The sequence below is a fragment of the Mycteria americana genome, chromosome 9 (assembly GCF_035582795.1).
Source record: "Mycteria americana isolate JAX WOST 10 ecotype Jacksonville Zoo and Gardens chromosome 9, USCA_MyAme_1.0, whole genome shotgun sequence".
Lineage (NCBI taxonomy): Eukaryota > Metazoa > Chordata > Aves > Ciconiiformes > Ciconiidae > Mycteria > Mycteria americana.
Window position 1 is genome coordinate 3,854,101 of NC_134373.1, and position 20,427 is coordinate 3,874,527.

At 44.8% G+C, this 20,427-nt stretch overlaps 1 protein-coding gene across 1 annotated transcript in view; it reads left to right on the top strand.

Annotated features, from left to right (window-relative positions):
• The window catches only part of ABCA12 (ATP binding cassette subfamily A member 12), a 117,113-nt gene that overhangs the window by 487 nt on the left and 96,199 nt on the right, over positions 1-20,427 (top strand). The window contains exons 2-3 of the mRNA XM_075511223.1: positions 126-215; positions 422-448. Of these exons, the coding sequence (XP_075367338.1) occupies positions 126-215; positions 422-448 (117 nt within the window). The remainder of the gene's footprint in view (positions 1-125; positions 216-421; positions 449-20,427) is intronic.

A 20,427-nucleotide genomic window follows, 5' to 3' on the forward strand; every position in this document is an offset into this window, starting at 1 on the left:
GTGCGCAGCGTGCTGGCGGGGGGAGAGGCGTGTGAACAGGCAGCAGTGCTGGCGTGAGGAGGGGGTGCCCCCCGTGGCGGGAGATACAGGAGGGCAGCCCACCCTTTGCCCCCTCCGGGCTGCAGCTGGTGGTGTCCCCGCTCACCAGGTCCCAGTGGGGACAGGGTGGGTGGCCGCAGGTGTGGTACGGGCAGGCCAAGCACCTTCAGGCCATGGTACGGGGCTTTCTTGGGCCTCTTCAGTGACAGGAAACCCAGCTTACTACGCAGGTGAAAAATGAGGTGTAGGTGAGGCAATACCTCATTGCAGTGAAAGGTGGTGCAATAAGGACAATTCATTTTTCACAGGAATACTCACTGGAATTTCATCTGTGGAGAATCCTCTCGCAGAGCTTACAGTCTACTGACAAGCAGGGGCAAAGACAAAACACTTGTTTACCAAGTCTGAGGTAAAAAATTAAGCTTGCAAATAGTAAAATGATGCTTTTCTCCCCTTTATTTATTTTTTATTTTTCTCTGTAAGGGGAATTAACGGGGGGAGCTTTTGTCTCCTACAGGCCTCCCAGTTTCCTGGAACTCCTTGCAAAAGAGTTCTTGTTTTCGTGCTGGCTTGTGGTTGACAGGTAGCACTGACAGAACATGTTGGTTTTAACATCGCTGGTTAAAATCTCCGCTGTGCCCCTGTACACCCCAGCAGGGTTCAAGTGCAGCAGTGGGACAGCAGCAAGCCATACTGCTTTGCAGGTAGAGAGCTCTGCAGTTAATTTGCAGCACAACCCCTGGCTATCACCCTGCCAGTGCTTGCACAAGTCCTCTCCACGGCTGTCCTGTCACTTCAGCAGCACACAGTCAGTGCCGTCATTCCCAGCAGGCAGCATTGGCCAGCAAAATGGCAAACATTTTGCAGGTATCAGCAAGCTGGGACCTGGTTGCCTTCATATAACATACACATCCCTGACACGTGTTACCTCTGGGGTGGTGGGGGCTTCGTATATGGGCTTTGAATCAGGTCCTGAAGCAATAAAGCCAGCATGGGCAGGCCCCTGAGACATCCCTGCATACTTCTCTTGTGTTTTCATTGTCCACATAGGAGTTCACTGTACACTTGCAGCTCCCAGAGCAGGCAGACTGCATTAGGCTCTCCACTTTCATTAAAAAAGAACAAATAAATGAAAGTTTTTAGATCTTGCAGGCAAAAAGCTGGGAAGTGCAAAACAAGTGCAACTGGAAGGCCCCGAAACTTGGCTGTTTTGATTTGTGAATCTCTGGAATTGGGCAGTATTGTCTGTGTAAGAAAAAGTCAAGCAAGAAATACGAAACACACTAAATAAACCCAGTATATGTATTACTCTTAGTAGCAGCTAGTGACAAGCAGTAATAAATTACTGTTCAGAAGTGTGGCTGGGGCCAAATGAAAATATTCTGTTAAGTGGTACATGAGCACTATCATTATGAAAATACACACCTTTGAGAGAATAAAAGTTGTACAAAGAGTACAGATCTGTACAGCTGAGGTGGGCTTTGGGGATGATTAATGTATGTGAAAATAAAAAATTTGACAGAGCTCTGCATATTTATCCAATGTTGGAGAGCAATTGCGTATTCTGGTGCAGCGCCTGAGAAGCTAAGGAACAGCGCGCATGCTGTTTGTGAAGCAGGGTGTTTTGGGATATTGCAGAAGCTGCGTGCGAGCGGGCCATGTCAGCCCATGCACAAGAGGACAGGTCCGCTACTGCTTTCAGCCAAACAGTGAGAGGGACGTTAATCAGCGTAAATAGTGGCATTTGCTTTTTTAGCGTCTCCAGCAGTTTGTTGTCCCTTGACGCACGAGACGAGGTTTCTGTTTGCGCAGGGGTTGTTTGTGTGGCAGGAGGGCGGTTTGGGTTTACCCTGTGTCCTCTCTTGGACTGAAGTCCAAGAAGGGGCGTTCTGGCTGTGTGCTGGAGGGGTGTATGGATTTGGATGTGATAGAAAACGCCCTGGGTTTGGGATGGCCACACAGGGAAAACAAACAGTCTGCCTCCCCAAAGGTTTAGTTTTGCTTTATAGAGCTTAACTAATTAACTGCTTTTTGTGATGTTTAGAGGTTATTCAAGTATCCTGTGCTCTGCTCATTCCCATCATTAATGCAATAGGAACGAGGTCTCACTGGAGTTTTTTCCCAGTGTTTTAAACCATTGCAGAAGCTTGTCTTGAGCCAAGAATGCAGTAACATCATATTGGAAATCATGGGAAGAGGTAAATACTAGAATTACAAATACCAGATTAAGGTTATTTCTAAATCATACCAGGGCCTACATCCAAGAAAGAAAAATCAGGCTTAATTAGCAATGTACTCTGCTGCATTTATAAAGAGAAGTAAAAAGAGGATGAAGATGAATAGAGATATACAAAAGAGATAGTGTTCCTGGTTTTGCTGTTGTCAGGACAATACCCTAGATTCCCTTCTCTTGAGACTGTAGGGAGTAATAGCAATGCTTTTTAGCTTGGCTCTGAGTCCCTATTGTAAGTCTGTTCTCTACTGGTTTTTTTTTGCACGTAGCACACCAAGAGGAGTGTAGAGAAAACAGGTTATTTTGGCTGTGTATTAGTTTGTTAGGGTAGGAAGCCAACAAGCTAGGATTCTCCAGCTAATACTGGAGCTGCCTGGGGGCTAGCAGAGGGGTGGGCTGGGCCTGGCAGTGGACCAAGGAAGACCCAGCTGAAATGTTGGAAACCAAAGCGCAAGTCCCTGGTTGGTCTGGTTTGAGCCGGCCGTGGCTTAAGAAATGAAGTGTCATTGGTGGTGAGTGTTACAGCAGTGGTCTGATCTGGATCTGCCCTATCCCAGTAAACGTGTCTCATTGCCGTGAGACTGCTTTGGAAAAGCATGATATTGTGGGCATCTCTGCCTGTATAAAAACAATCTTCAACTTCAAAATTCCTCATGATATCAAGTTTATTTTCCTTAACCAGGCCCTGCTTTCATTTATATACCTCCCCATGCCCTATTCATGTGCAAACAACCCCTTGCCTCCTTTATGCTCTTTCTGAGCTGCCTTCAAGCAAAGGTTGTGATGTCTCAGCATGGTGGTATTTAGCATGATGATGGACAAATACATCTCTGTCCTACCCAAACTCGTGTTTTCTTCATTGACAGTTATTTAAATGGGAAGCGAGGAAGTGTAAGTGAGGAAGATGTTACATTCACAAGGGGCACTGCTATCATCTGCATTGTTCTGGTACCTGGTATCTTCCTTCAGGATGCTGTTTGCCAGACACTGGGCCTCAATTTCTTCAGTCTTACAGAGACTGCAGTCTTGCAAGCACTTGTATATACCCCTACGCTCAGTATTACGGGATTACTTACTGCAAAGTTGAGTACTCATGAAGGTGCATGCTCAAGCAGGCTTCAAATGCCCTGTCTCAAATGTTACACAACAATAGAGATGGGAGTGGAATTTAATCCAGGCTATTTCTCAATGGATAGTGCTATATCCAGTCTTTTGGTTTATCTGCCTTTTGCTTTAAGGGTTCATGAGAACTGCAGGGTGAAGTCTTTTTGGTGTATTCCAGGAGAAAAAGAGCTGCTAAGTGTTGCTCTGTTGAACCCTGTTCAAAAGCTGCATCACATTGCCCATGCCACTTGCCACCAGTTACCAAATAACTGAGAGACTCAAGAGCTCTGATGCATTTTGAGTTTCTTTTTCAACCCTTATCAGCTTGGAGCAGCTTTTGTTTTACTGTGTTCCTTGGAGGTCCCATTTAAATCACATACCTGGGGCTGGCATACTGTCTGTCGGCTGTCCTTGTAAATCCGTGATCAGGGTCCCACGTAGCTGCAGAGATGATGACTCGCCTATTAGCTAAGGTTCAGAGACATCAAAGAGCTTTGCATGTACAATTTGACCTGGGGTTTGAAGGTTATGTCCCCTGTTCAAGCACCAACATAAGTGGTCAGTTTTCCCAAGCCTTTGATATCAGTCTAATGCTTTTCCTGCCAAAGAAACAATTTCCTTGTAATAGAATAAATATTGCAGATTTCAACCTGAGTTATTCTCGGAATGCTCTGGGTTATGAATGAGACCCAAAGGTGCATAAACCAAACAACAATTTATTTTCTGAATGTTCCCATTCCTTTCCTCACAGAGGCTTGTTCCTATCCAAGCATAGAAAGAAGAATAATAATAAAAAGGTAAGAAATAGTTTCTCCTGTTGGCGAATTGGTGCTTACTCTATTGTCTGAAACCACCGTGCAGTGAGACGATGAATCCCACAGCATGAAACCCTGTATTGGTAGGTGAGGAAGCAGCCTGTGATGTGTAAGCAAAGGGGTGAAGCAGTGTTCTACAGGAAGGTCATGTCCCCTCAGAGCAGCCTCAGCTGACCAAGGTGGAGGCAGTGGTGGTGGTATGTTACTGACATACAGGGTGCATGTATGGGAGGAAGATGATGCTTGAAGGGTGTGACTGAACAGGTCTGTTTGTAATGGCAAATACGGGTTTTGCAGTAAAAAAAAAAATCTCATCCACTTTTGAGTTTCTTTACATACCTCCTTGAGCTATTCACGTGAAAGGAAGAATTCCCAGTAAAAAGGAGGGGAAATGTTTTGGGGTTTGAGGATTTTTTTGGTGTAGTTGCAAAGAAACAACATTATGCTGAAATAATACCAGGCTGTTTTACCTTTTCTCTAATTTGACCATTGAAATCACTGAACCATTCCCAGCGGAGCTGGTTTTATAGTCGTCTCCCTTCGCCCCCAGCTCTTTGGACACCTGCATTGGATAACTTTGTGTCCTTGGGTGAGAAGGCTGCTGCTGGGACAGCAGCCTTGCAGGGATGCTGCCGAGCTGTGCAGGGAACAGGCTCCCACTAGAGCGCGCTAGGACAGTTAAAATAGGGATGGTTTTCTTCTGGGATCAGAGTGGAACCATCAAAACGCCTATGTAAGAAATGGCACCTTTGTTTTTAAAACAGGGAATCTGGCTAGTTTCCCCATCTTTTGGCTACAGCTTGCCCGGATGAGGCTGAAGTATACTGCAAAGCCAGCTGTAGCTGCGTGAATGCACTGAGGTTTGGGCTGAGTCAAGTGCTGGGAAAGACCTTTTGGAAGACCCCAGCCTTTGCACAGAGGGCAGGGAGAAGCTTTGTTCTCAAGCCTTCTAATTTAACTTGTCTCATCTCACAGTCCCCTTGTTTTAGCTTACTGCTCTGTACGACAGAGGAAGTTGAAATCTGTGTTGTACTTAGGCAAGGACAAGAGTCCATCTCAAGGTCCCGTTAATGGCCTCCTGTTGTCATTTGTGCATTTCAAAACTGCCCCTAACAAAGTTACCCATCATCACACAAGAATTTTCTGCCTCAGCCAGTACTTGAACCCAGGGTCCCAGACCCTAGCCCTTGTCTGCTACCTGTTTACTTAATTAGCCAGCTGGAGCGTAATTCCTTTCATGATCTACAGTCTAATACATAATGATGACAGTGACGTGAATCTTGGCTTAGGATTCAATTTGCATGTTAATTCATTGTGGTCCCCAGGTATTTGGAATTTGCTCTGACAGGATCTGGGAGATGATGAAATGCTCCCTGGGTGGGGTGTCCTCGTGTGTCCCAGCGAGAGCCTGGAGGGGTAGGTGACATAGTTTTGCTGTCCACCAGGCATCGTCTGTTGTAGAGCGTGGGGGATTTACAGCAAAAAGCAAAGCAGATCGTCATCGAGGAGTTCTTGGTACACAATGCAAATAGAGTCAAGGCTGATTGTAAAGAGTCAAGAAGCATCTGGAAATCAGTGAAGCTTGGCGAGAGAGCCTGCAACAGATTAAGAAAGAACGCAGGCATTTTGTATAGCAATCCAGCCGCAGTCATCTTTGGTTCACAAAGTCCATGAGACACTTATCTAGGGAAGAGAGAGGCTCTGGAGACAGGGAGGAAAAAGTAGTTTCCCTGAGTGGAAGACTAGCCCATGTTGGCTTTGAAGGGTTTAGGCACAAACCTCATCACTCAGTTCCATCAAACTTTCTGCTCCCTGTTCTGTCTAGTATCCAGGAGCTGGCTTAGAGGGAAGGGCAAATGCTGTGAATCTGTATTCATTTCCAGCTCACTGGGGGACCCAGGAAACACTGTCAGATTGCTAACAGCCTCATAGGAGACCGGACAGCAAATGCAGACAGAGCTGCCATTTTGCAGCACGCCTGAAAAAAACAGCAACTTGCCAAAGATAGCACAAGGAGGCTCTCCTGGAAAGACAGTCATAGGTGGTTATTTATGTGTGTTGCATTAGAGCTGTGATCCAGACCCCTGAGAGCTAGGATGAAGGATAAAAACGGGTCTTGCTGCAAGACCTTGTGATCTGAATAGAAATCATGGCTAAATAGGAGGATGGAAAAAGACACAGAGTTGTATGAAGAGACATGTCCAGCATCATACAGCAGTCAGTGCCACAGGCAACGAAGGCTTGGAGCAATCTCTAACTGGCAGAGGTGTTTTTATTCTAGTAGAAGATGTTCTTAGTTGCAGCAAATCATCCAGTTTCAGATTTTGCTGATTTTACACATGGTCTAATTTTAACAACCAAAAAACCAGAAGGAAAGAGAGACTGAAACGTTTTTTCATAAATCACTCCTTTTTTTCTTTTCCTCCCAAGAAACCGGACCGGGTCACTGTATTTTGGCCTTAGAAACATGGATAACATTTTAATGAAGAAATGTGGAGGAAAAAAAATGGAAATAAATGTTGTTTCTTTTCTGTGTTCAAAACCTGATGGCTTTGGATTCCCCAGGAGTTTCTTGTGCTTTCTGAAAGGCTGTTATCCTGTACGCCCTGCATTCATAATCAGTTGTGCCTCCTGTCTGTTCTGAACTTCCTTGCTCAGAGTCTCCAGTTGCAACAGGACAAATTCTTGCTTTTCAAAATCATCTCACTGAAGTTTTATGGCTAGGAATGACTAGAAAAGGAAGGGGTTTATTCCCCAGAAAATATCATTAAACCAAACCTTTTTATTTTTCACCTCAATCAAAGCCAAGTTTTTCAGCTTTTCTTTAATAAATGCGTCTTTGAAATTGATCAGGAGGCCTTAAAATGAACATTTCCAGGTTCTAGAATAACCAATGTCATTTTCTAGATAATATTTTTCAGGAAAAGAGGACTTAGTCCTGTAGCTACTACTCCATTAACCAGGGTCCCCAGGAAAGCTTTTGAGCAGGCTTTGCCCAGCTCCCGACTTGAGAAGTGCAAGTTCTGCTTCCTGCATGATAATCCTGTGCAAATTAAGTGACGGGTGTTTGTGTTTCCCTGCATGCAAACAGAGGGCAACAACGTGTCCACATTTGCAGTGCAGTTGAAATCTATTGATGAAAAGCCCCGGGCAGGACTGAGTTACATTAATCGTAGGCACAGACTGCCTGTGTTCGTGTGGCAAATCCACCTGTAAGAGGCAGGGAGCCTTCAGGATGGGGATGACAAATACCACCCCTCATTAGGCAGAGCTGAGGCAGGTACTAATTACCCTGGAGCTGCAGTCGCGATGCTCACGGTTCCTGCCAGCGTGCAAGCTGTGTCCTGACTTGCTTGTTGATTCCTGCAGATCAGCAGCGAAGAAGGCGGCTGGGTCTGACCCCTCTGGGGCGAGAGCCGGATTAGCATTGGCTTTGCAATAGTGCATCTTTCCTCCACGCTAGCTTTTGGTTGTCTCTGTACATTTCAGGTATTGATATAGTGACTCTGTGGCTCAGAGTGGCTCTTGTTCTGGAGTCACTGGAGCTATCAGTCATGCTTTAATTGTGTGGAGAGTTGAGTGGGGGGCAAGCATTATAACGTCCTTTAAAGATTATTTGCTTTTCTAGCACCTGATTTCTGTTGGGATTTTAATCCTCTGTGTATTCACAGGCTGTCATAGATCGAATTTTGTGGGCATAGGCACTCGAAATTCCAGTGGCAAGGAGGAACAAGAGGGAGACAGAGTGGAAAGCAGGGCTCTTGGAAAACAGACATTGTCATCAAGTTTTATTTTGACATGGAACAGATCACAGGAAGTGTACATGTCAGTCCTCAGTCACACTTGGAGAGCAGCAGTAGTCCTTTGACAGAGTTCACGTTCATCATCCTATGGCTTCCGATGCACTCTGTCTCTGGCCGGGCTGGAGATACCACTGGCTTTATGCGTTGGCTGGTTGGGAGACGGAGTCCCCCAAGCACCCACCACTGTGCTGTAGGAGCAGGCAGTCAAATGACACCCAACAGGCAGAGCTGTTTTCCTGGGTTAAATTAACAGATGCATGGGGGTGACAATTTTCGCCCCATATGAGTTCAGTGGTAAAAACTGAGCCTGGGACTCAGGCCAAGGCAGCAGGGCCAGAGGGAACTTAATGGGGACTTCCTGAAAAACACAACTACAAACTTGAACCATGTTCTTCAATTTACCTAACTAATGTTTTCTCTAGCCCTGGTTTTTAATTAATGATAATATCATTAATCACATAATTACGGCCTCATCCCATTGTCTTATAAGACTTGGGTGACTAATAAGGACAGGGTAACCCTTCAGTTTATTTTGCTGTGTTTTATTGACTGATTTATTGTAGTTGAAAAGAAGCAAACATGCTGGGGACAGAATTCCCAAAACATAAAATTTTGCTGACAATATGCAACATTTAGCTATTTCTGGAGAGTTGGAGAATAGGATTTTTTTTATTATTTACACTATTTTTCACATAAATACACACCTCATCAGAACCTGGAAAAAGACTTGCTTGGGTCTGGTCACGTCCATTTAACTCATCTTGTGCCCAACAAGAGTACACCAGCGTTATAACAAACACACAGGGGAAGAACAATTTCTCCAGGCAAGAGGCAGTTTAATCACAATGGGTCAGATAAAAATCCTTTAAATAGTACATGGGGAGTTCTTCGTTTATAGATTAACTCTTGCAAGGGGGTGAAATTCCAGTGTTAGGCAGCATCACATCCCACTGATGCGATAAAGCATAGCAAGGAGCACACTGAGACTAGGAGCTAGAGAATACATGTGATTGAATCATGTGAAATGTTTTTTACTCCTGGCTTAATGTTAGAGACTCAGGTCTAATGTTATAGTTTGGGGAAAAGATGGGTAATTCCTCACATCCTGTCTTTTTGTTCAGTTTTGACATTTCTCTGCTGAAGTCCTCCTTTACTGATCCACTGTTCCTAATTTTAGTGGATCATCAGCATCATCCCATCTGGAAAGAGGGCAGCTCTTTTCTTCAGAGATATTTTAGGCTAAAGAGATCCTCTTCTAAGCCTCTTGGGCGTAGGGAAGACCCTGAATGCTGAATTTCATGGGGTTCCTTGTATTCCCAAAGAAGCAGGGATAAATGACAAGGCTGCGGGAAGTCCAGCATTTGAAGTCCGATCTCCAGCTCTGTTGCAGACCTCCAGCGTGACAACTGCAGCCACTTCTACCCTTGCACAACAGAAGTAAGCTGGGGCTATAGTAGGGAGTAGATTTAGCCTTCCTAGTTTAATCCATAAAGAAGTTTCCACATTATTAACAAAAGCATACGCCTTGGTTCCTGCAGCCACAGCTGACATTGCTGACTGTGCCAGGCTTGGCTTAACACAGGGCCGTGGCTGGTTCTTCCCGGCTGGTGCTGGTCGGAGGCTGTGCCCGGGTCTGCTGGTGTTTGCCCCAGCAACCCTCTCTGTGTTCAGGGGTGGCGTGAGCAGGAGCGGGTTAGGGTGGGCTCCCTCTACCTTCGGTGCCTCACTGGCACCAGGAGCGTCAGCCGCTGCTCTGCCTGCTGTCACGCTGCGGTGTGTGCATGTGCCTGGCTCTCGCTGGATTCACCCCATCAATAGTAGCTATATATGCATTTCCCTTTGAAATCAGCCCATCTTGAAGGATGCTCAACAAAACATGCTCTACTGGTTTTCTTCTCTGCAGGCCAGTTTACCGTTCTGAGTTGGGCAGAAAGGACCCTGCTTAACAAGATGCCTCAAAGCTGCTGATCTGTGCTCATCTGAACCAGCCACCAATAGATTAATTCCTTCCAGTCCTTTCCCATTTCCTGATTTCACCTTTTCACTGCCATCAGTATTTATGTTCTTCTCTGTCCAAAGACTCATTGTTACTTGGTTTGCAGCTGGCTTTTGCTGATTGCATGATTTCACTGCAGATCTTGCAATAATTAGTGGTTTGGATTTTTTTCTGAGGATGATGAGACTCTTGGTGGTTTGTTTTTTGTTGTTGGGGTTGGTTTTTTTTTTTCAGAAAATGAAGCTCTAGTTCAGTTACTGCAGAAAACTGAAAGTTGCAACTGAAAGTTGCATGAAAGTTGAAAACTAGAAGGCAGACATTCAGAATATATGGAGTGTTTTTATAAACCCATTAATTTTCAAGCCAGTTTCGCAGTTTCCAAGCCTAACCTGAAAGTTTTGAGTGTTTGGGGTAGGCAGTACTACACAAACAATATCCATTTCAAACACATGTGCAGCCACAAGCCTCTCCTTGGAACTGTGAAAACATTGCTATTTCTCCTACAAATAATACCATGTAATATTATTCATACTAGTTTGATGTCCCAGTTGGAGCTGTGTCATGCAGTGCCCCAGCTTTGTTTTCATCTTGCTACTCATTTCTTTTACTTCTACCTGGTAGCTGAAATACTACAGCCCTCTGACCTTATTTTACTGTTTTTCCCTGATTTTTGGTTGTGCTCAGATTAGCACTTACTCGTCTTTGCAGTCCTTGCCTTTCCCTCCTTGTTCTCTTCTCTACAACATGATCAAAACTTGTTTGCACAGGATTTTTATGAACTTCTGCACTCACTAACGATGGGCCAACTTGTCTTCTGAAATTTCCCCCATCAGTTTTCCACTTTGACATCTCCTGCAACCTGCTATTCCTTAGCATTAATTTCCAGCACTTCCCCCGATTTTCCAGGAAGAAATTCTGATTTAGCAATAAGTGCTGGGCCATCCATCATTTTATGCCAGTCACAAGTTACATGGTGCTTCTTAGCCTATAAGGCACAGATCATTCTTAATCAACTGAAGTGAGCCACGGGTAAAAGAGCTAAAGACCTGATTTCCATTGCCATCCCCTTGCGATCCTGTCTAACACTGTGGAAGTGAGGCAGAGCCATTATAAGTGCCATGTAACAGTGCGGCATGGCTGATTAAAAACCTGCAAAGCTCAGATGGTTTCACAAAAGTCCCGTCAGTCAGCTTTCATTTGATTTCAGGTCTTATTTACATTTATTTACAGTATCGCCCATTAGGTGTAGAGTGTTTGCTAAACACTGAAGAATAATGGTCCTGTCCCACGTAGCTGACAGCAGAAGGACTGACAAAGGGAAGGAATGCAGTAAAAATGGTAATTTATGTATGAGTCATGCTTCCCAGCCAGCTGTGCTGATAAAAAATGGCCAGTTTTATGGGAAGGCTGGAAAGCAACAACAACAAAATTACCTTTGTGAAAAAAAAAATACAAAATATTTGGACCAGCGCTTTGATTAAAGATGACTTATTGCCTACAGCACAGGGAAGGGAGTCTTGGAGAGGCATTTAGATTTGTCAGATGCAGGCCTGTATAGGGGAAGATGTTTCTGGCATAGACACCTGCACCTGAGAAGATATGGAGGCAGTGGCAGAAGATCTTGCCTACGGCACAGAAAAAGCTGATAAGGAAGCAGGAAAACAGAAGATACTAAGTGTAAGAGATGAGAATTGATCAGGTGTGGAATTATGAGCTGACGAGGGCAGTTGGTGAGGCAGGGGAGGAAGCGATTGGAGGTAGTTTTTCGGCAAATTGCCAAGTAGTCCCATATCCACCTAATGCAGAGAATTCTGCTGGGAGGTTTGTGTTTTCGCCCACCAGCGTGACTTGGGGTCTGACTTTGCTCCACTTAGAGGCAATGACAGACTCCTATTGATTCATGGGAGCCTTAGAAATCAAAGAAAACTTGCTGTGGCAACTGGCTAATTCAATAAAAGCATTGATTTCTCCAGCTGGACAATTACAGAGCATGAATGCAGTGTAGCTGATTTCTGTCTCTGAATTAATGTAACAAATGCTCATTGATTCAAGTGAGAGGAAACTGTATCCCAAAGGAAAGGACCTTCCATATTAAAAAATCCTCCAGCCTATGTGAGTTGGTCTTCATTGTGCCACAGATAGAGCTAGTTACCATTCATTGGGAACCCTTTGCCTGCATTTCCCTACCTGACCTGTCCCACTGTCATAGAGCACCCTTGGGTTCTGCATCGACAGCCATGGAACAGTCTGGGGTTTGTCTGAAACACTGACTGTGTCAGCCAGCGTTCCTATGGAGAGTTCGAGACTCACTCTTTTGGACTGAGACTCTGAAGTACGCGCAGAGCGAAAGGCAGGTTAGCGCCATGCTTGTCTATACTTGGCACAGCTGAGCTGTCTGTGCCTGGTGTTTATTGTAAAACAAAACCGGTCTTCTCGTTCATACTTTTCTTCCCTTAATTCTCCAGCAACTGAAAAAGGGTTTCCCTCAGCCACAGCGCAGTGGCACCAGTCTGTAGGTTGTTTCAGCCACTTCAGAAAATGGGAGAAGAAAAACCTCTGCATCTTCTCTGTCCTTCCTTCTTACACAGTTCCTAGTTTCTCACGGACATAAAAACAAATACCGTATCTGCATCCCCACTGCAGCTAATGGGAGCAGGCACCTGGACACATCTGTCCCAGGGCAAATCTGAAGGTGTCTCGTCTCTGCTCTTTGCAGTATGTGTCTGTGTTGGTTAGCAGGACTTAGGAGTTAGTTGACTGGGTCCTCCTCACCTCGCAGAGCAGCCGGGGTAAAGGCAGACACCCAGGGACAGGGAAGACCCCAGAAAGGGGATGCAGGAGCCCATGGGGTTCAAAACAGGTAGTGGAAGCACCTCATAGCATCACTTCAGATGAATGGCACTAGTCTTCCCCTGGGTTCGAGACAGCTGTCTCTTCCCCCACAGTGGGGAAGATGCTTTGAGCTCCACATCAAAGCCATAAAAAAGCAACTTCTCAAAGCAGTCACGGTAGCTGAGAATGGGCCCTGATATTTTGAGGGCTGCTGGGTAGTTGCAGACTTAGGTTATAGTTTCATGCTTTGCTGCACTGGCTCAGGAGTCAGTGTCTGATGCAGTATGATGACACTTCTTTCATAGGCAACTGCTTTGCTGCTGTCCATTTGTAAACCCCTTTTGCCTGTTGAGACTAGCTTCACGGTCTTGAGGCATACGGCTAAAACTTGAACTAACTGCACCTAACTAACTGCGCCACAGAAGCCCTGGCAGATCAGACTGCAGGAGTCCCAGCTTGCTGACAAGACCGGCCGCCAAGGGTGACTAGCCTTACAGCAGGGAACACATCCCAGTGTCCCCAGCTCCTAATTTGCAGGCTGGCTAGTGTATATGGGCTGCCAGCGGAGGTGGGTGCCATGGGTATGCTGCAGCGCTGGCGCAGACGAAGCACAGTTGCTTCTGCTGTTCCCTGCTAAGGATGGTAGCTTGGAGTGCAGGGGCAGGACAGGCAGTGACATTTTAACAGCTACTGTTGTTTGCTTCAGTGTACGAGAGTCAGGGCACTGACCTGGGGAATGTCTCATTTTCACATTGATCCATGGGCTTTGACGTAGAGCAGACTCGCCTCAATAATGGATGGGACATCCCAACACACACTGACCTGCCAGAGATAACCATCTCCTACCATCGCCTTGCAACCGTAGGCCATTGCTTCTGTGCTTGATGTCTTTTTTTATTTTTCCCTAGTAGCCTGCACCTGCAAAAAGAGATGTTCTGAGAGGCCCCAGAAAACATAATGCTCCTTCTGCTCTTCATCCCAGGAACAGGATTTCAGAGGTGTGATGAGAGTTGTGGAGCATTAACAGAGCAGGATGCTCAGTGCTAGAGGGGAGGAGGGATATTTTGATCAGCCACCAGCATAAAAGCTAAGCTGCTTTACAACATAGCCTGACAGAAAGTGGCTGTTAGAAAAATGTGTCTATTAAAAGGTCAGATGTGGTCTTGCATTCTGGACTGACACTTGCACAAGCTGGTAAATGATACATAAAGAATACCTTATTAGGTTAATTTTGTCTCTTTGGGGTCACTATGAATAGCCCATTAGAAAATAGCAGTTTTCTCAGAGGATGCCAAATTGCTGGTTGTTATTATTTCTGCAAATAATACTGAATCCATAACTTGTTTGAGAGCAGCTTATTGCAATATTCGGTGGTCAAATTTGGAGCGTTAACTGGATAGCTAGCTACTTAGCGTGCTTCTCTTTGCTGATCATGGGAGCATAACTCTTAGAATCAAATTTCTCATGTGCAACGGGCAGAGGGACAACCATAAGTTCAGTTTCGCTACCCCAAGCCATTCAAAAATTGCATCAATCTTTGCATTATGTGGTCTTTCCGATGTCCATGTTTTTTTAGAATTTATGTTTTTCAGCATTTCTTGCAGTTGTGAGGGCTGAAAATGAATCTTTTGCTTTAAGGAAAGACAGTACTCTCACTTATACCCCAGATCTCAGAACCAGGAACGTTGGGGAAAAATGAAATACCTGAGAGCACCAAACCGCAAATGTTCTTTCAGAATAAAACACAGGATTTGTTCCGAGTAAACTGTCAGTGCTCCTGCTGGAAGTGTAGAGTGCTTGCTGAAAAGCTCTGTGAAAAGCGCCAGACTTGTTTAAAAACTCAGATACACATTTACAGACTTAGGACTTGTTCCCCAGTAGTAACATAGCTCCACTCTTGTAACTGCTGGTAGTTGTCACAGAAGCTTTTTGTCTCCTAGCAAAAAGTACCAGAGGCAACAGTGGTTGAGCTTTGATGCAGAATGTTCAAAAGCATAATTTCTGTTCCCTCTCCAAAGCCTGGCCCCGAGAAACCTTCCTTGACCGCTTCCAGGTATGAAACAGTCCCATACGGGCTTTGGTGCTCCTCATCATAAGATTCTTCCATGTCCTCCCCACATGCATCTTGCCAAACAGACAGCTGAAATGTTACCAGCAACACTTTGTTCTGTGGATGGATTTTGATTATTAATAAGATGGTCAGGCAGAATGGGACTATTTCATGTCTTGTCAAAGCAGCACAAGTAGGGTGCTGCTTTTATGAGACTTGCCACTGCTCCTCCTTTCTCTAGATCATCTCTTTCATGTGCCTGAGCAGGACTGAGGTGATAGTCTGCTTCATAAAGAGCTGTAACAGCATGGGAAACAGCTCAGGAGGTAGTCTACAAACAGCAAAGAGAAAACTCAGAATGAAAAAGAGCTGATTGCAGTTTTGAGTTGAATTTCCACTACCTTCCAAGCGGGCATTCCAGTATGAGTATATTAAATTCGTGTATTACTCAACAGCCAGGGCTATTTAGCAATAAAGACCTCTGGCACTGAAAGAGACTCAAAACAAATCTTTCCAGCCAGCAATAAAACGCAAGGAGTGTCATGCTGAAGATCACTGGGTCGCATAGCTTGTTAAGGCAAGAGGCTGGAGGCTGATTTGTGCAATCGCTGCAAGTGATGTTGTCCTGTGACACACTCACTGTCATAGATAACTGCCTTGGAGATTAAAAAAGAAAAAATTAAATGTAGTCCTACAAATGCAGCTCTGTAGCCACAGTAAATTGAATTGTGCACACACATGCACGCACACAGAGAGAACATGAGGGCTTTTGGAAACTTGATCCAGGTTGCATTTGGAATTGGTTTTATAGCTGTTGATTGTTGTCTGTGGAAAAAAATAACTGCAAGCGACGCTTGTTGTGCGTCCCAGAAAATGAGAAAAAAAAGGCTCAAAGCCAATGCGTGCAGCAGAGTCTTGTCTGGAAGTCCCCAGTTTCCAGTCCAGGGCAAAGAAAGAAGCCAGTGCGGGGTTTTCACATTTTCTCATGTAAAAAGGAGAAGATGCCTGACTCAGCTTTCCCGAGATTTGAGTAATGAAATAGTTCTAGCTAATGCTTATATTAAGGTTGACTTCTGTGGTGCTTTGCATTGCATCCACAGCATGCAAAGTGCCTTCCTGCCATCAAGGTGAGGCCTCCGGCTCCACAATCTGGAGCCCCAGTCCTGCACGGATGCCATCGCAGGCTTTTCTTCCCCTATGTGGGTAGCTGTTCCACATTAGAGTTGTCTGTGGAGTTAAGCATGTGTATAAATGATTGTAGAAGTGGGGCTTTGGGATATTTAAGGACTATGAATTTTAAGATGGATCCTTCTGGGGATTTTGAAGGCAGATGTGCCTGCCCTGCCCATACTCCAACTGTGGAAATGTGTCCGTAGTTAGCTGATACCCCATACCTCTCACCATGGCTGGACTGGCATTGTTCCTGCTCAGCTCAGAGCAGAAGGAGAGGTCACATCTGTGTTACTGGTCATGGCTGAGCTACCCACACCATGGTGGGAGTCCCAGCTTGGGTCTTTCTTCAGCAGCAGGGAGGAGGGTGATAGGAGAATGACTCAGTGCCCCTAAGCTGGCTGCACGCACGGAAATGGTCTATGAAGCCCTCTGCCACAAGAAAGCACCTGAATGTAGTGTTGCCAAGCTATCTTACTACCAAGTGAAGGCAAAGGCCCCCAAATTACCTAATTTTCAGGGGACCTAACATACTTAACTCTAAGCAATGCAGCTACAGCTATGTGTGCCTCTAAAAATCAAGGGAATCATAGGGACTCTTCAATATTCAAGGAAAGGTGCTGCTGAAACTACCTATGCTCTCACCCCAGAGTGTGTGTGGGGGGGAATTACTCCAACTTCTCACAAGAGAGTTTTTTGTCAACATCTATCTCCCTTTCCAAAAACATTGTTTAACCAATGTTTGACAAGGATTTTTTTAAAATTAATATTTTCATCAACTTTTCCATGAAATTTAAGATACTTTACTGTCAAAACCCATCCATTTGGACCACTTGTAAGAAATTGCATCCAAGTGGCTTTAATATATGGGACTGAGCAAGTCTCTGTAAATACCAGTGGTGTAGGAACACAGTGTTTTACATTAATGGAGCGCCAAGGCTCTTGCCTGTCTCAAAATGATGTGTTCTTGGGCAACCTTTGTGCCCAAAGCAATGTGAAAATAGTCATGCAGCTCAGAATTGCTTGCAATATTTTATTCCATTGCTAGCCTAGCCTTTTTCCAAATTAATCTGTGCCTAACTCGCTTCATGTCGATGCAGGAGACAAAATGTTGCTTCTACAATAGCTGGAGTAGTCATGCAAGCCAGTGTCCAGATATCACAGACTCCTCAATATTGCTGAGAGGAGAAGTTTTTCCTATGGGAGACAGTTGATTTGTTGGTTGATGATTTCTGCTACTACATGTTAGGTTATTTGCGCACTCTAGGTTTCTTCATACAAGTTAAACAGCCTGCACTGGTGAGAAAGTTAATGCCTTGCTATGTCATCTGACTGACACTGGATATTATATCTACATTTATCCTCTGGTTTAACTTCTAGGAAGAAGTTATATCCCAGATAAATATCACAATCCCATTTGCCCTCAGAAGTCCTTACTGCTGTCTTTGAATTATCAGAATGGCACAAACTGAGGCCTGTTCACCCATTTCTAGTAGATAAATGTATATATGTATGTATATTATAGTCTGTCTTGAAACTAGTTTTGGAAAACAAGGCATCAGCTAGCTCCTTTCAAGGGGCTACCTAGCTTAGTGTCTACAGAGAATGCACTCTTTCATGGTATTTTTTCCTCAAGCAGACATCTGATGCTAGTTCTGTTTTCTTGGAGGCAATGAATGTTGCTTCCAGTGCATCATCAAATGTCTTGTTATTAAGTAATTAGAGAATGTTTTTTATAAGCATTTTGACGGTAAAGAGCCCAAATCATTATTATTACTACTACCTTCTGGCAATGGAGAGGAAGACACTGATGAATCCTCCTTTGATGTCTGTTGAAACAAGCTGAAGAAGAAGGGCAGACCTTTGGACTCTAAATAATGATCCTATCCATAAATAATAAAGCTCTTCAGGGCCCTTCGTAGACAGACTGTAACTTCCTGCCGAAAGGTGTTCATCTTCATGCACAGGCACAGTGTCTGCCCTGTGCTCCTCTCTTACTACTGGTCCAGCTGCACTTCATGGCTATAAATTTCTTACAGAACGTATTTTTTATTGTGGTAGTTGTAATGGCATGCAAAAGGACACGCATCTAGGGTTGGGGGGTGGTGGTGGTGATAATTTAGAAGTTTTTCCAGACAGAAATTTTGTTTGGGCAAGAAAAAAAGCAAGAAGCAACAAACAAGGTTGTTTGAGATTTCCAGACATCCAGACTGGAGGTGACTAGAATTCTCGCCAGTTCTGCAACATGGTAGCTGCAAAACCCAGCAAGTTATTTAGGATGTCATGGACTTTGGACCAAGGAGCCTAGAATATAGTCACCAAACAACCTTGCTAACAGCCAGGGAGATCTGCCAGGCCTGCCAGACATCCAGAGGTCCTGGACTAATGGCTCTAGACAACTTGCTTTTCAGCTTTGCGGTGCACGTATAGTAGGACCAGTACAACCTGGACCTGTCTGACCTGCTGAGGAGGACCTACATGGTGGATCACTATATGCCCACCAAGCATGGCTTGTTTTGGGTGTGATTGACTATCTGTGGCTATCCAGAAGGTGCTGGACTTGCTGTGCCCTTAGTGCAAGTCCGTCCAACAGTACTTGAGTTTAACTTCTCCTCTTTCTCTGTTCTGTACGCAAGAAAGCTTCCATGTGATGGCAAAGTCACAATACCAACTTTAGACTTTGTCTTGCTGTCATTTCTGTTTGAAAAATAAAACTGCAGCATGCTGTTAGGTAAATCCAGCAGGGACAACTCTCTGAGGTATAAATCTAGAGTGGGGTCTTGCCCATTTGGTCATCCAGGGATGGGCATATCATAGCTGAAGAGCTCTGTGTGTATCAAGGGCAACTCCCAAGATAAGGGCACATCATGCAACCACTAGTGAGGGCATACAGCTGGGTAATTGCAAACTCTAGGTCGGCAGTTGCGGCCCAGGTACACGGCAGCACATCTTACAGCAACTCCCAGGGAGCTGCTGTCTTCCCCAGCACGTGTACCACACCTGCTCCCCAGCTCTCCAAAGTACACGCTGTGTGCTTTGTGCTCAGGCACATACAGATTTTGAAATACGGGCCATAAACTCAGAGCATGCCTTATAATAAGCCCTCCTCATGTGCACTGCGCTGCCTTCAGCTCAGTGAATGAGATCGGAAGCCTTCATGAAGGACCAGACTGTTTTCTCTCGGGAAGGGTGCTGGGGTGCTAGTCATTAGGGAAAGGAGGGGTGAGCACTCTCTCCCAGGCTGATTACCGAGCCTCAGGTTGAGCCATCCTCCCTCGCCCATTCAATGAAGATTGCCCATCATCTCCATTGTATGGGTCAGAGAATCAAACCCTCTTTTGGGGCATCTTTTATCAATGACCTGAAGAGGGACAAGGGTTCTTTAACCTTTCCTTTGCTATAAATTAAGGAGCTTTCAAAAACAGCCTTTAGGTGAGCAAGCCCTTCTCTACTTCTGCCTGCGCTCCTCCATCACTGCAGTGCTTGTATGAGATTATTACAACACATATTTTTCTTCTACAGCAAGCAAGTTCCCAGCTATAGGAGGCTGACAGGCCTTGTGTAACTTGTCATTACTCATCAGCACTCCCTATACTCATTTAGATCTCAGGGTGTGGCTTTAATTAGCTGATTTTGTAATAACACCCAGGTGGCTTGCTGATGGATAGACACCCTAGAAACCTATTAAATAGGAGTGTAGTGACTCCATGTCCTTAGACTACTCTCTCAGATTGTTATTTGCTTCTGGAAATTGAGTCTGTGGGGTTGTTTGTCTAGCCTTCCCCACAGCTTCCAAAACTGTTGATTGATTTCAATCAGGTTATGCTGGTGGATAAATCCCACAGAGATGATCAGACCTGTAGATATTTCATAGAAATGTGCAACCAGGTAGAAGAGAAAGAATAGGTTAAGTGTCTGGACTGAGAATGCTGTGCTTGTTTAGGTAACGGAAAATCCATGTGGGAAGGAACATGTATGAATGCCCCAGCTCTAGGGGAAAAAACATTGCTTGCAACTCAGTTACTAAATCTGAGCAAACTTGGATTATAAGTAGGTTTTATTATCCTATAATAACCTTAGTTTATGTTCTTTTCTGTTGCTACTTTTAAGTTCTCTCATCTCAGCAGCTTAGTGATGTCTTCCATTTTGCTAGGCTTCTGTGGTCTTCAGCATGTGTCAGCCAAGTCTCATGGGCTTTTGCTGAAGCTGCCTGGGGCTTTGAAGTGGTCTGCCATCAAGGCATGTGCTTGGCCAAGGACTTTTTAGTATCTGATATCAGATACAATCAGCCTTGTATATCCAAAGACTCTATATTGTTTAGAGCTAAACAAAGCTTTGCTTTGGTTGTCTTCACAACACTGAGCAGGTTTTTGGTCTAGTTAGTT